Raw genomic sequence first — 15,882 nt, 5'->3', positions numbered from 1 at the left:
TTAAGAGGGGCCCAGGCTCCAGTGGTCAGAGACTCCCAGCCCCACCACACCACACCCCTGTGCCCCACACACCCAGAAGGCCTGCCCTTCCTGTCGCCAGCAGGGCTGCCCCATGACTGACTGCTCACCCTGCGCACTCACACACGTATATGCACATGTATGCACATGTACGCACATGTATGCACATGTATGCATCGCTCTGACGATGCATAAGCATTCCCTTTATGCCTGTGGGGCACAGCATGAACCCTCCTTACGGTGTAGAATGAACGCTACCCCAGCCCTGTCCCCACCCCCAGCCCTGAGCCACCCCGTTCTCCTTAAAGCATTACGTAAACCCCCCAGAAAAGAAGTCGCTGCTCTACAAGCAAATACATTTTTGTGTTTGAAGCAAAAAGCACTTGTGCACAAGCGGCTGCCGATCACGCACCCCGTGCTGCACCTCGCTTTTCTTCACTTAGCAGTGGTTCTCAGAAAGGGTTCCTGAGGCCACGCTGGAGGATTCTGTTGTCAGGAGGTGCAGCCATTTCTCTAGCCAGCGCCGCCCTGACGGGCATGCGGGGGGCTTCTCACTCCTGCTGCTGCAGAGCGGAGAGCGCCTGTGACACGCTTGCACGGGTGCCTCGGAGGAAGGTGAATTCCTTGCAGGCTGGGCGGGTTGGGGGAGGGGTGCAATTGCCAAATTGCCCCTATGGATGTGGTACCAGTGAGCGTCCCCCCGAGCTGTGTGGGAGCCCGCCCGGGCCTCCAGGGGCGGGCCAGCCCGGGTATTGTCACGCTTTCGGGTCTTGGCGAAAGCGGTGGGAAAAGCAGGTGTCTTCGGTGGGTTTCCGTCTGCCTTTGGCTTATCGGGAGGCGCAGCCCCCCTGTACATTTTGGAGTTATTTGTAATTCCTTTCTGGGAACTGTTCATATCCTTTGCCCATTTTTCTGTTGGTGTGTTTATCTCTTTCTTATTGATTTATGGGCCTATTTTTTTATGCCAGGAAAACGAGCTCTTTGTCCATGATAAAAGTTGCAAATATTTCCCCCCAGTTTGTCATTGTGTTGCTTCTTTTTGTTTATGGGTCTTCCCCCCACACACCCCCCTCCCCCCATGCACAATTTTTATGTAGTTGAAGGCATCAATCTGTTTTACGACTTTCTGGAGTTTGTGTAGTACTTAGAAAGTGCTTGGCGAATCCTTCGCTTTGCCAAGATTATGTATTTTTAAGCCCCTGTGATTTTTTTTCCAGCTCTTTTAGAATTTATTTTTCATGTTTAAAACATTGATCCATCTAGCGTTTATTTTGAGGTGAAGTGTGAGGAAGAGATGCAACGTTTTTTTTCCCCTCCCAAATGGCTCTTTAGCTGTTCCAGGGCCATTTGTTGAATGATCGAACTTTCCCCCGCGGACTTGAAATCCTACACTCATCTAGGAGATCACGCCATATGGACGGGAGTCTGTTTCTAGACTTTTCAGTCCGTTGCTTCCTCCATCTACTTGTACACGAACACACTGTTTTAATTATTGCAGCTTTAGAATATGGTTCCGTACCTGTACTGGGGCCCCCTGCTTACCATTCCTTTTCAGAGTTTTCTTGGCTGTTCCTTTCAGTTTGCTTTTTGTTTTTCTTTTCCAACGTGAACTTCAGAATCGCTTTGTCCAGTTGAAAGTCCAGCCTATGTGTGTTTCCAACCTGAGGACACGTGGAAGAGAATGAGAGCTGTGGCGCGTTGATTCTTTCCACCCACGATCCTCCTCCATCCTCAGGGACCCCGTCCCACCGCGGTGGCGGCGAGTAGGGCGGCTGTGAGCCCCTGCACAGGTCTACACTGCACAACCCAGGACTCAGGCCAAGAGGAGCTGGACCCGCCAACAGGGTCCGAGCCCCTCTCAGGGGCAGTCTGTCCATCGGCATGTCCGACCGATAGTAATAGTGGCCACCGGTGCCAGGCACTTCTCTGTGCACTTTGTTAATTGCTTACTCCTCACAGCAGTTTACAACTAAGGGAACTGAGGTGCAAAAAGGTTAAGAAACGTGTCCAAGGTCAACAGTCTGCGCTACCCATCTGCGCATTCCTGGCGCAGAAATCTGTTCCTGCCCGTAAACACACACGCACACATGCCCAAACATACACACGGACATACATATACAGGCACACAGACATACACACAGACGTAGCTATACAGCAGTCACAGATGCAGAAGAGAAGTTGACTCTCTTCCTCACACTTTACCTCAAAATAAATGCTACATGGTACACACCGGTGCACACAGATGCAAACATGCTTACATGCATGCACAGATGCACACAGACACACACCTACACACACCGCTATGCCTACCCGTGTGCTCTTACCATCAGTGTCTCCCCTGCTGCACACACCCTCCCAGTCCCCCCGCCGTCTCCTGCTTTGGGGCAAGGGGGCCCATCAAGGGGAACCAGCTGCCTGACTCCCCACCAGAGCTCTCATTCATTCCTGTGTAGGGCCTCCCTCCCGTCCCTGCACCCTGATGGCAAGGGGCCCTGCGGGGAGGCGGGGGGTGGGGAGAGGAGCCTTGCCTCTCTCTGTGCCACCTTGTGAGGATGAGGGATGCTGCGCGCCCCGTAGGGTCTCAGGAAGGCCTATCCACACTTCTCTCCCTCTTCGCCGCCTCATCGTCTCTGCAGCCGCAGGAATCAACCCGTCCAAGCAAAAGCCATTCGGCTGCAGGCTGGCACCCCCGGGAGAGCCAGAGGAGCGAACTGGCAAACGCAGAGCTGGGAGCAAATTGCTCAGCGAGCGGTTGACAGAGGCCAGGGGGTCTGGGTGCCGAGCGCGGGTGTGCTTGTGTGCGTGCAAGAACACACCACACACACTCGCGCGCACACCCCGACTTGTGCTGGGTCTGAGTCACCCCACATCCAAGGGTCTGAATCACTCTGGGGCTGGGAATGTTAGTGTTTTAAAACAAACGAGTGATGACAGGAACTAACAGAGGGTTTTTAAAAACGCGATTCCAAGGGCTCTTGAAAGCTGCTGGAGAATATGAATGAGCCTTTGAAGTGAGAATGTGCCCATTTGTTAAACGGAGAGCAGAGCAGAGCTGGAGGCTTCCACAGCAGGCAGGCGGGCAGAGAATCGTGTGCGTGTATGTGCGCCCCGGTGCATGTGTGCGTGTGCATGTGTGTGCGTGTGTGCGTGTGTGTGTGTGTGTGTGTGTTTTCTGGGCAAATGCATGCCTGTCTGCCTCTCCACAGAGGTGGGCTGGGACCCCAGAAGCCAGGGACCAGGGGATGCTGCCACTGCCCTGAGTACACGCACCTTTCCAATGGCTCGCAAAGCCATGTGCTGACATGACCGCTGTTAGAGGGACGGAGAGATGTGCGTGTAAGCAGCATCGAATCAATCCGAGGCTGAAGCGTCAGCGGTCACGCGGAGACCGTGGTCCAGGTGGCCTTCTGGTGGGCCTGCACTTTCTCCTCCAGCCGCCTTTGGTCCTCCCGGTCTGCCTCCCGTGGCCCCCACAGTGAGGGTCCGCAGCACGGATGGGGCTCAAGGGAGACTCCCCCAAACCCTCGCAAGCTACACACTCATAAGCTTGAGGCCTTGGGCTTGGGGTGGGGGTGCTAGGCAGCCTGGACCCCAAACATGCTTGATGGTTTCACTTGAGTCCAGAGTGAGGCCTTGACACAAATCCTGGGCTTGCTGACCGTGGGCGCCGATGCTGGTTGACTCTGAGGGTGGGAGGATGGACTTGAGGTCCAGGGCTCCGGGCCCCACTGATGCTCCCAGGGGTCAGCCTACCATGGGGAGGGCCCAGCTTCTCCACGCCCAACGGGCTGACCAGCCTCTCCCAGCGGCAAGTCGCTTTACTCCCTCCAGCCTTTGAGTCACCTGCTCCCTGCCATTGTCTTCCGTTGCTTGAGCCCATTTCTTAGGCAAAAAAAAAAAAAGCATCTTACGGTTTCTACCCTCTGAGCTCACTGAGAAGAGTCAGTTCCAGGCCAGGGCGTGCCTGGGGCACCAGCCGACGCTGCATGGCAGCCCCTCCCTGACAGGGACCTCACACGTTTGTTTTGGGGAAAGAAGTGAACATTTGCAGAGCATCTACTCCAGCATTTTCAGTTATTATTTCCTTTCATCCTTACGGCCTCCAGGTGCCTGTTCTCTCCTTGTGCCTCGTGATGGAGAAACTGAGACTCAGAAAAGTGAATATGTACTTGTCCACGCCCAGCAGATGATGGGAGGGTGAGCGCAGGCAGGGTGTGGATGCTGGGGCCATCCACCGTTGGCCTGGAGGACCGGACGCCCAAGGCCCACCCTGCCAGCAGCTTCCTGTCTGGCTCTGAGTGACGGGGAAGGTGCTGGGCTCGGTCTGGCTCGCCTGCACCTGCGCAGGTTTCTAATCCGTGCCTGAGAGGAGGGTTATGATCCTGTCTGGTCGTGGGGTTGCGTGCGGAGTACATGAGCATCGTTAAAGCATCTCGAACAGCCCAGAACCTAGCGGGCGCTTTCGTCCTTGTTGGTCCAGATGTTGGCTTCTCCCCCAGCCCCTCCCCATCCCCAAAGGGCAGGCGGGCTCAGTGATGGGCATGGAGGCCCTCCCCTGCCCCCATCTCTCCCTGTCCTTTTGTCAACCCCTTGCCTATGTCACTGCCTCTCCCACTGGCCAGGAGGGCAGGAAGGCCTCAGTGGTCCCCTGGCGTCCGGGGCCTGGAGTGTACTGTGTTCTTTGAGGGGAGCCGTGGGGGGCTCATGCGTGGCCGGGCTGACCGAGTCAGGTCGGGAGGTGAGCGTGACTGCAGAGAGGGATAGCAGTCCCCAGGCCCACACCCGCAGCCCGGGTGGCAGCGCTTCCTCTGTCCAGGGAGCTGACCTGGCATACAAATGCGGAGGTCAGGGCAGGTGGGCACAGGGTCAGGGATGGGAGGATCGAGCAGCCTGGCAGTGGAGGGGGTCCCCCGGGTGGGCCCAACCCTGGATTCCCCTGAAGTCAGACTGGCCCAAGTTCAAGTCCTGCCCAGCCACAATCCACCGGGCAAGTTCCCTGGCTGCACCTGCTCCTCCCGCCGAGGGGTGTTAGGGCTCTAAATGCGCCACAGAATCAAGGTGAGCAAGCGATCACGTGGCTTTGTTCTCTGTCCCCCACAGATGACGTGGCCCCCTATTTCAAGACGGAGCCGGTGCGGACGCAGGTGCACCTCGAGGGGAACCGCCTGGTGCTCACCTGCATGGCTGAGGGCAGCTGGCCGCTGGAGTTCAAGTGGCTGCACAACAGCCGGGAGCTGACCAAGTTCTCCCTGGAGTACAGGCAAGCACCCGCCCCTACCTCCCTTCCCTTCCTCCCGCTGCCAGGGGCCTGCCACGCCCCGAAAGGGTGCCAGGTTGGGGGCCTGGGCAGTTTGGGGGCGGGGACTCCCGATCCAGTGCAACTGGGAGGCTGGGCTGTCAGAATTGGGGGCCAAAGATGGCCCTGCCCAGGGGTGAGAAAACCGTGCCCTTCTGAGCCCATAGAGGGTGGCTGGGAGGTGGGCCAGGGTGCTGCCCGGATGGGTGGCCCATGCAGCAGTGGGTGGGCAGAGGCGGTGATGGGGGTGGTGGGGGTTGGGGTGCTTTCTACCAGCAGCGAACTATTGCCCTGGCTGTGAGCTGAGCCCTCTCTCTCCTCCCCACGGAGAAGAACCTATCTGGGGCACCAGAGGTAGGGCCTGGGTTCCACAGAGGGGTGCGGCCTGAGGCAGCCTGGGTCAATAAGAGCACAGCTATTTGGGGGACCTGTTGAGGAGGGGGCAGGGAGGTGGCTCGTCCAGGGTCTTCAGTTATCTCCACTCCCTTCTTGTGGCCTCACTCTGAGCCCTGGGCTGGGCTGACCCTCCCCTTCCAGGACGCTGCCAAGTGGGGGCGAAGGAGAGGATGGAGAGAGAGCAGGGTCTCAGACGAGGGTTTGTGGCTACCAGTAGAAGGGGTCCTGGAGGCAGCTACCCCCAGCCCAGCTGGCCTGCAGCCCTCCCCAGGCGCTCTCTCAGTCTTCCTCTCCTCCCCTCCTGTCTGCTCCCGTCACTGGGGCTTTCGATTAATCCCGGCCTGATGTGTATAATTGGTTTTGTTGAGGAAACAAGATTGCCTTGCCCTGGGGATGTTGATACAAATCTGCCGCTGGGGACAGGAATGCAAATGAGAGGAGGGGTTAATTGTTTGAGGAGCTGTCCTTTCCAGGAGAACTCTCCTTTTCTTCACACAGAGGGAGCCCAGGGCCCGGGGTGACTTCCAGGGTCCTCTGCCCCCACCCTGGCCTGCACTGGTCCCTGGGTGTGGCCACTTTGGGAAAGGAGGGAGCAGGAGGGCCACCTTCCCCTCTGGGTGGTGAGAGGGGGACCAGGAAGCAGGCGGCCCCCATTGCTGGCCGCTGGGGGCCTCCGGTCTCCAGGGTGCCCACGAGGAGACTTGGGAACCCCCTCTGAGCAGCCCCTGCCAGGGTTTTGGGTTGGGGACCAGAGGCACTCCTGGCCACAGCCTGGCAGCAAGGGGCAGTGTGGCAGCCTCTGTGAGGAGCCCCTGCCCCCTCTCAAGTGTTGGGCATACCTGAATGGCACACAGGTGGCACACCGTGGGTGTCAGTGGTGCCTGGAGCCTCCCAGCCCGCCCTTGACTGCCACCGGCCGAGAGCTGGAGGCAGGATCTAGGAGGGAAGTGGTTCTTTACCTGGTTCCCAGCTACTCTTTTGGTGCCTGGGAACTGTAAGGACCCGAGGGCGGGCACTACACGGAAGCCGGTTCCAGCTCAGTGTATGGGTCAGGCATCCCAGCCACGGAAGGGGCTTCCTTTGGAAACAGTAGGATGGTCCCGATGATAATCCTGATCATTGGCAGCGAAGCAGAACTTACATGGCAGAGGTTATGATGTGATGATCTCCTTTACTCCTGCAAGCAGTCCCAGGTTCCCCATTCTACAGATGAGCACACCGAGGCTTCGAGAGCTTAAGCAATGTCCCCAAGGCCAGACTGTTGAGCTGGGCTTTGACTAGCAGTCGTCTGAATCCCTGAGCTAGAGCTCTTTACCACCCAGCACTGCCTCTCATTGAAGAAGGATCGCTTCCTTAAGGTGCACCCTCAGCCATCTCTCTCCAAGTTCTAGAAAGCTCAGCAGGGGGAGAAGGCAAATAGGAGCTTGGTTGGGTGGAAGTTCCTCTGGGGACACAAATGAGCTTCCACTAGGGCAGGGTGGGACCGTTTTTCCTCCCAAGGCCATTTAGATATTTATCACATCATTCGTGGGCCACACAGAATTACCAACTTAAAAATGAGCCTGCTGTAAAATTACCCTGATGCCTTGGTAGGGCCAGACCAAATGATTTCTGTCTGTGGGCCGGACGTTCCCCACCCCTGCACTAGGGGGGCTCGTCCCCAGCCTCCTCACCCCAAGAAGGCTGGCTGAGGAGTGCTAATGGCCAGGCCTCCCGCGGGGGTCTACTCCAGGCCATAGGACACTGTGTGGCAGCCCCACACTGGAGCCCATGGTGGGGAAGGAGGGTGAGAGCAGTTAGCAGAGGGGGGAACAGAAGCCACTGTGTCCCTTTCACCTCCTCTGCCCCCAGGGAGAGCCTGGCTCACAGCAGGTGCTTTTCCTTTCTTTCTCTTCTTTTAATTTTGCAAATTTTCTAATCTTAGAAAAACTGTAAGTGTAGCACCATAAATACCTGTATACATTTTACCGTTCACCAACTGTTAAGAACTTACACCTGTGCTCTCTCTTCTCTTCTCCCTCCATGCACACACATATGAATGTACTTTTTTGCTGAGTTGTTTAAGAATGAATTGCTCCCGGCTGGTGTGGCTCAGTGATTGAGCTTTGACCCATAAACCAGGGTTTGATTCCCTGCCAGGGCTCATGCCTGGGTTGTGGGCTCGATCCCTAGTAGAGGATGTGCAGGAGGCAGCCGATTGATGATTCTCTCCTATCTTTGACTAGAGACCCGGTGCACGAAATTCATACATGGGTAGGGTCCCTAGGCCTGGCCTGCAATCAGGGCCAATCAAGTTCCCCGCCTCCCTGCCTCCTCCTTCCCTCACTCCCTCAGCGCCCCGCCGCCGCCACTGGTCACCCGCCATGTTCCGCGCCACCCCCTGGTGGTCAGTGCACATCATAGCGCATAATCGAACTCCCGGTCTCCCAGTTCAACTCCTGAGGGGACACTTTGCAAATTAGCCTTTTATATAGAGAGATGTTTCTATCTCTCCCTCTCCCTTCCTCTATGAAATCAATAAAAACATTTTTTTAAAAGTAATGAGTTGCTGACACGATGTCCCTTTAATCCTGAGTAGGATTGCTAGGTATAAGCCATTCTTCTGAAGAACCACCGTACAATTTTCACCCCAGAAAGACTTCACATTGATACCGTGCTACTAGCTCACACACAGCCCAGATTTCTCCATTTGTCCCACTTACGTCCTTTGTGGTTATTTTTAGTGTTGTTGTTTGCTACAGAATCTAACCCGCGTTGCACTTAGCTGCCGTGTCTCTTAGACTTCAGACTCCTTAAACCCGGAACTGTTCCTCCTTCTTTATCCTCTGTCACAGCGTTGACATTGAGAGTTCAGGTGGTTTTGTCCTTCAGTGTGGATTTGTGATGTCCAACCTTTTGGGCCAGAATGCGTCCTCTCATTGTTCACACTTGAAGGCACCCGTGTCATTTTGCCCCATTATTGGTGACGGTAGATTTGCTTCAACTGGTCAAGGTGACGTCCACCGGATGTCTCCATCGTGAAAGTATTAAGGTGTGTTCCCCGCTCTGGCGGACAGCTTAAGACTGTGCGAATCATCTCCTCTCCAGGAATCTCCCATCCGGGTCCCGTAGCCACCGATGCGTCTTACCTGGGTCCGTTCTCACCGCCGCTTCCTGCGGTTGAATAAGCAGATTTTCTATTTCTGTCATTGCTTTCCCTCCTAGGAGCTGGCATTCTTTTATAAGGAAAGATCTGTGCTTTCTCACAACTTAGCATCAGTATAAGCTCACGGGTCATTGTTCCTCCTTGGTGTGTTCTAGTCCAGCCCTGTCATTATTCACTTGGGCTCACACCGCAACCCAAACTTGGCCAGTGGGCTTCCTCCCGCTGGGTGCTGGCTCCTTTGGACGTGTCCACATTGGATTTCTTGCTCTTTCTTGCCTTGTTGGCTCGACAACGTGTTGCCCATTCAGCTTTTAAATAAATTCATCCTGAAAAGCCCCTGCGTAGGTCGGCCAGCTCCTCATCCTGCTCGCTGCTGAGAACTTCCTGGCGTCAGGTCAGGTGACCATATCCAATTTTCAGGCAGAAAGATGGCTGAACGCACTCAGATAGGAAGGGCTGCCGTAAGTTTAGCTGTGTTTCCCACCCGGTCGCCAAAGGAAGAAGTTTGCATGCATGTCCAGCTCTGAAGGTCTTTATCCACAGTGGGGTCTGTAACAGATAGGTCTGTGTGTGTGCACGTGTGTGTGTGTGTGTGTGTGCGTGCGTGCATGTGTGTGTGTGACATGTCTGCACAAAGGAAATCCTATGCATCCGCCCGAGTACCAGTGGCTGCGGCGTGCTTGTGGGTCCACAGCCACCCGTGGGAGCAGGTGGGAGTAGATGGACTCTGAGCGCGGGCCACCTGAGCGCGGTCACGCTGCCACCCCTCACCCGTCTGTGGCTCTGGCAGGATCACTTAGCCACCTGCCTTTGCTTCCTCGCCTGGGAATCAGGCACAGTCAGGCCTGCTTTAGAGGCTTAGAGGGAGGATTAAATGGTCTGTGAGAGAGCCCCGTCCCCGGCGCAGCAGACATGCAATAGCTGGTCCCTGTTGGGATTATGTAAGATGCCGGGCTTAGAGGAGAGTGGGGACTAATCCGGTAACAGACCCACCAGCTCTCACGTGCAGGTGAGCGGATCCGCTCCCAAGTGGTCACGGGAGCTCTGCACACCTGTGCCAGTGACTGCAACCCAGGACCCTTCATAGAACTCCTCTTGCCCCTTGTTGGTGACGTGCTTTATCCATTTGGAAACCGGCCTTGAAATTCCAGTTTGGGGCTGTGACTGCTGGGGATACCACTTGGGTACAAAACATTTAATTCTAAAAAGAGAGAGAGATTTATTTTCCCAGGTGGGTGGGATGGTGCCTGGGGAAACCCTCCCAAAGGTGTGGGCATTGTCCCCACTGCCCTCCATGCCAGGTGGGACAGGCACACAGCCTCCTGGGACCAATGGTGTGTGCTGGGGTGTAGGGGGAGGTTGGACACAATGCTCAGTCAGAGATATTTGGTCTGATGTGTTTGTTAGAGAGAGAGAGAGAGAGAGAGAGAGAGAGAGAGAGAGAGAGGGAGAGTACACGCTCAGTTCCTTCACAGTCTTGCATGCGGATGTGTGTGTGTGTGGGTGTGTGTGTGTGGGTGTATGTGTGTACGCTCAGTTCCTTTACAGTCTTGCATGCGTTTAATGGTTGTGAGCATGTGTCTGTGCAAAGCCTGTAGGTGTGTTTGTGTAGCTTCCTGACTTTGTGAGACGGTCACTCACATAAGGGTCAGGTCCTCCAGGTCGCTGTTGGAGACTCTAGCATCAGAACTGCCACCCACACTCCCTCCTCGGCCCCCCATCCCCTCCCCAACTCTCCAGGGGCCATCACCCCACGTGGATCGTGACCACCTGCCCTTGTGACCACATCACGGCCAAGTCATCAACCACTTCATTTTGTCCTGCCCGATAATGCCTTCTCCCATAATTATCCTCACACCTAAAACTAACTAGGAAAACCAGTCAGCTAGGCAGACCTCCCCCCCGCCTCTCTCTCTCTCACACACACACACTCCCCCACATAATCAGGGCGCACACCCAAAGGAGGTTTATGGAGGGTCGCCGGCCGCCAGGTATCTTCAAACGTCATCTCACAGCAGCACCAGGAAGTGAGCGTTTATTACTCTCACTTGGCAAACGAGGACCCTGAGGCTCAGAGAAGTTCCAGGACCTGCCTGGGGTCATCAACAGGGCGCCGGGCAGGTCCCAGAGAGACTGCCTCAGGACCCGAGTGTGTTCTGTCCTCTCTCCACCCCAGTCACTTGGTGTCACTCTTCTGGCCCAAGAGTCCAGAAACCAGGGGCCTGCGGCACTTCTGAGGGGCCCACGCGAGGGTGTGAGACCAGCTGAGGCTGAGTCCTGCTCCCGGAGCCCCAGGCGGCCCCTGGCTGGCGTGGAAAAGAGCCGGTATGTGGAGGGAAGACCAGGTGAGCCAGGCCGGGCGTGTGGCTGGCCCCAGGCTGGGTGCCCAGGTCTCTCGGGGAACTGCACAGGCTCAGTGATGGGAGAAGAAAGCCCCAGGCGTGTGACAGCCCTGGTGAGCAGCACAGAACAGGGGACACAGACAAAGACGGGGCAGCCTTTGAAATTCTTCAGAGGCGAGGATGAAGGGAAACTCCCGGGCCAGCGGCTTTGTCTCTCGCTTATCCCCTGGCCTCCCCTCACAAGCGAGTAGAAGTGAGAGTGGGCGGCAGAGGCGGCAGAGGCAGAGGTGGCTGGCTTCCCAGTGAGCACCGGAGCACATGCCACGTGAATGCCAGGAACCCCGCCAAGCTCTTACCGGCAGCCGTCCTGGGAGGCTGATGCTATTATTATCTCTGCCTCCGAGCTGGGAGGCAGGGATCAGAGAGGTCCAGCAACTTGCACAAGGTCACACAGCCATACCAGGAGTCAGGTTCAGCCTGGATCTTTCAGACCCCAAGCCTGGGACCATCCCCTCCTCTATATTCTTGCTGTGCTTGTCCTGTCCCAGGTCCGTGGCACTGCCAGGGCTCGGCCTTCTGGGGACGGCCCAGCCAGCCTTCTGAAGAGCTGCAGAGGGGAGCGATCCGCAGCTAACACGCGAGACTTACCACGGGCCCTGCCCTGCTCTGCGTGCTTCACGTACGTGAACTCGTGATCACGGACACTCCCCTGCCGGCCACTTCCACTTACTCTCATTCTCTTTTTTACTAATTTTTTTTAAATGTATTTTTATTGATTTCAGGAAGGAAGGGAGAGGAAAAGAGAGATAGAAACATCAAAGATGAGAGAGAATCATTGATCGGCTGCCTCCTGCACACCCCCTACTGGGCATGGAGCCCGCCACCCCAGCATGTGCCCTTGACTGGAGTCGAACCCGGGACCCTTCAGTTGCAGGCCGACACTCTATCCACTGAGCCAAACCGGCTAGGGCTAGGCTCTCATTCTCCATCCCTGCACACCAACAACCCGCAGGGGCGGCGGCAGGGTGGTGAGGAGTGCGCAGCTGCATGTCAGTCCCTACCCAAGGCCTGAAGCCGCAGGACCCAGCGACAGTCAGGCCTTCCCCTCCACGAAGGAGATGCCGACATTTGCTCATAAGCAGTGAGCTTACGGCCCCTGGCAGGTGGGGTAGGAGTGAAGAAGTGGAGGCAGGGACGAGCAGACGCGAGGGGCCAGCTGGCGCCCAGGAAGCCGGGGAGATGGCACAAGATGACAGGGAGGACGGCGAATGCCAGGGAGAACATTCTGGGCTGCAGCCGCAGGTGGTGGGCAGTCCTTAGAGGATCTCGATCAAGGGAGCTCAAGACCCCCATAACCTGGTCCCACCACCCCTCCTTCCAGCCTCCTCTCACCGACCCCCTTCGCTCTTGGGCTGAGCGATGCTCTTAGCTATTGGATACCATCATGCCTTTGCTCACCTCTGCCTCTACCCGCACTGTCCTTACACCCCTTTGCTGCCTGATCCCCCAAGATTCAGCACCAAGATCCCCCCAAAATGAACCCCAGGCCTGCCCTGAATCACTGTAAGCCTTTAGGCAAATTACTGAACCTTCGCCACCGTTGGCAAGTCTATTAAATGGGAATGATAGAACTAGTAGCTGCCTCCAGGGGTCGAGTGTCACATGACAGCAAGTATGCAGTAGGGTGTTTGGTCGTCCAAATCTCTATAACTCGGAAGGTGGGTGGGAGCACCCCTCCTCCTCCCCGCGGGCAGGCTCTGTCCACCGCAGACTCTCTGGCCAAGGGCTCGTTCCCACCCTCCAGGGAGGTCCGGGCTCCTCTTCCTCTCCGAAGCCAGGGCCCACCTGCCCGGCTCCCAGCCTCTCTGGAGGTTTACTCCAGTTCGACCGCAGGCTTGGACATCTTGTGTGGAAGTGGAAGGCTGCGGGTGAGAGCTGAGGTACCGGAATTGGTTGTGATGGGCATAAATTGAATTTTAATAGAGATGTACGTGGCGTGGAGCCAGCATACGCAGGCAAAGGGAAGGTAGTAATTAAAAGTTAACGAGTCTAGAAATGTGCGAATCCTCCGGGAGAGATGGGGGAGCTGGGCGGGGAGGAGAGGGGCCCCCAGGCAGGCGGGGGATCCGAAGGAGGAGGGCTGACCTGCCCTCCCCACGAGCGCGCCGTGTCTGCAGGAGGGGATGGTGGAGCCTCAGGGACCCTCGGACCACGCCCTGGGCTGCCGTGGGGAGCACAGTGACGAACCTGGGCGCCAGGCACATTGGGGCAGTATCATGCTCTGGTGCAGGGACTGCCCTGTGCCCTGCAGGCTGCTGAGCCGAATCCTGGCCTCCACCCACTACATGCCAGTTGCCCCTCCCCCAGATGTGACAGCCAAAAATGCCTCCAGGCCTTGCCAGATGTGCCCTGGGGGGCCCCCATCGCCCCACTGAAAGCCAGTTTCCTAGAGCGAGGCACCAGGGCTCCCACGCTAGACTCACCCAGTGGGAGCCAGAGCTGGCCCTCTGCGTGCAGGCAGCCTGCCGTGTGGGATCAGGGGTCTGGCTGGGTAAGGGCCCCTCTTGGGGGTCTCTCCTGCCCCCTTTGACTTTTTGTGACAATCCAGTCGATGGTTGCACAGAGTTCACTGAGTTGCCCGGAGTGGCTTCCTCGCTGCTTCAGGGGATCCTGGGTGGAGGATGAGCACGCAGTGTGACACCATCATTGCACAAAGGAAGACGGAGGCTGGAGGGACTGGGGCCTGGTCCCTGCACCCCGAGCGTGAGCGGAAGGAAGGCTCCAGCTCCTGGGGTGAAATAAGGCACCGCCTCCTCCAGGCAGTCCTGCCAAAAGCAGCCGGAGGGTGAGGCCACTGGGGGAGAACACGGACCCTGGTTCCTGTGGCAGCTCTGACCTGGTCCCCACCGGTGCCCGAGGACGCCTCCTAACACGGCCTTGAGGCCCTTGGGCCTGGCCTGGCCCCCTGCCCTGCGGTGGCAGGCTCCCCGGACTTAGGACAGGTTCCTCCTAAACCCGAGGGGCAGGTGGTGAGCAGCGAGGGCACAGATGGCTCCCTGGGCCTCCGGTTGGCGCTGCAATAATTATGTCAATGAAGACAAATACGCTCAAAATGTACGGGGACAGCAGGGGGAAGAGAAGCAAACATCGCTGACACATTGGCTGCCTTCGTTTCCATGGCAACCTGTTTCCTCACACTCTCATCCATGGGTCCTGGCTTGGGGAAGGAGAGGGCCCCCTCCTCCCGGGGAAGCCGGAGATGGATGGCGGTGCCCCCGCTCAGGACCCGCGCTAAGGGCAGCGAGGTCAGGGGAGCACACGCCCAGCCACAGGTGGGCTCCGCTGGCGCCTGGGGACACTGTGGCCCTGAGAGAAAATGACTTTCCTCCAAGGTGGGGCCTGCGTTTAGTGTCAGAATTGAAATTGAAACCCAGGCCCCTCTCGTTGTTGATGTTTCTCTCTCTCTCGCTCCCTCTCCCTTCCTCTCTAAAATCAGTAAAAATAAATTAAAAAAACAAAGGAAGGCTCTTGGGGAAAGCCCTTCTCTGATGAACTGAGGCGTTCATTTCCACCGCAAGAAACTTCACATGCAAATTAGCAAGGGTTTGATCATCCATCACCTGGAATTGACAGGTTTGCATTTGGCCTTGATCCCTGGAAACCAACGCACAGGGAGAGGTGCAGGGCGGTGGGGCAGGCGGGACCCGGGTCCTGGGGGAGGCAGGGAGAGGTGGTCCCCATCGGAGGCACATATGTTTATTTTCTGGGTTATTCCAATATATGGAAATGCGGCCTGGGGACCCCTCTTCTTTCCTCCCCCCTCCCTCCCAGATCTTCCTGCGCCCCCGCCCCCTCATGGCTCCCAGCCAGGACACAGAAACTAATTAGACCTTGACTCAGTGATGTGCCCAGGCAGGCAAATGGTTTAGATAGAGAGCCGCCTGGGGAGTTGGTAATGACCCCTGCTTCCGGGAGTGCTGCTTTAGTGCTGTCTCCTCTCCCCCATGTCCCCCACTCCTCAGAGCCCCTCTCTGGCCCATTCATGGGAACCTCCCAATGAGGGAGGTTCAGGGGGCCTCTCCCCATGTCTTTGCCCCCCAGAGGCGTCTCTGCCGAGGCCTGACTCACTGTGCGCCAGGGTGTCTGTGACTGAATCTCCACCCAGCCAAGGAGAGGCTGGCTCCCCGCCGGCTGCCCCAGGCCCTGGGGCACAGAGCCCCCTGCAGTGGGCTTGGAGGAGGGTGCACCTCCCACTGTCAGCCCCTGGGGGCTGGGGGTTCTCAGCTCAGTGCCTGTGGGGCAGGTGGGGACTCACAGGTGGGGGCTCACAGAGGGCTTAGGGAAGGGAGAGGCCATTGGTCCTGCAGAACGAGGAATGGTAACCAAGAAAGACAATCTCCCCCAAAGAGACGGGGCACCGACCCCGGAAGTCAGCCCGCAGCACATCCAGACGCTCCAGCCACTGCAGCTGCTCCTTGACCCTGAACCCCTAGGCACGTACAGAGTGGGGCCCCGCCCCACGGAGCCGGCCCAGCCTGGCCCCTGCCACAGCCCCTGCTCAGTGAGCTATTGCTGCCCAGAAACCCACCCAAACCGTAGTGGCTTAAACAACAATGATTTCTTATTGCTCCGCGGGTCTCTCCTGGGCCTCTCACCAGGTTGCATGGGGCTGGCAGTCAACTGGG

The 15,882-nt window shown here is 57.3% G+C and overlaps 1 protein-coding gene across 1 annotated transcript in view; it reads left to right on the top strand.

Annotated features, from left to right (window-relative positions):
• SDK2 (sidekick cell adhesion molecule 2) overlaps window positions 1–15,882 on the top strand; it is a 126,972-nt gene that overhangs the window by 3,665 nt on the left and 107,425 nt on the right. The window contains exon 2 of the mRNA XM_006754624.2: window positions 5,119–5,278. Coding sequence (XP_006754687.1) covers window positions 5,119–5,278 — 160 coding nt within the window. The remainder of the gene's footprint in view (window positions 1–5,118; window positions 5,279–15,882) is intronic.

The sequence above is a fragment of the Myotis davidii genome, unplaced genomic scaffold (genome assembly GCF_000327345.1).
Source record: "Myotis davidii unplaced genomic scaffold, ASM32734v1 scaffold172, whole genome shotgun sequence".
Classification (NCBI taxonomy): Eukaryota; Metazoa; Chordata; class Mammalia; order Chiroptera; family Vespertilionidae; genus Myotis; species Myotis davidii.
Note: the sequence above shows the minus strand (reverse complement) of the source record. Positions and strands in the feature narration are given on the sequence as shown.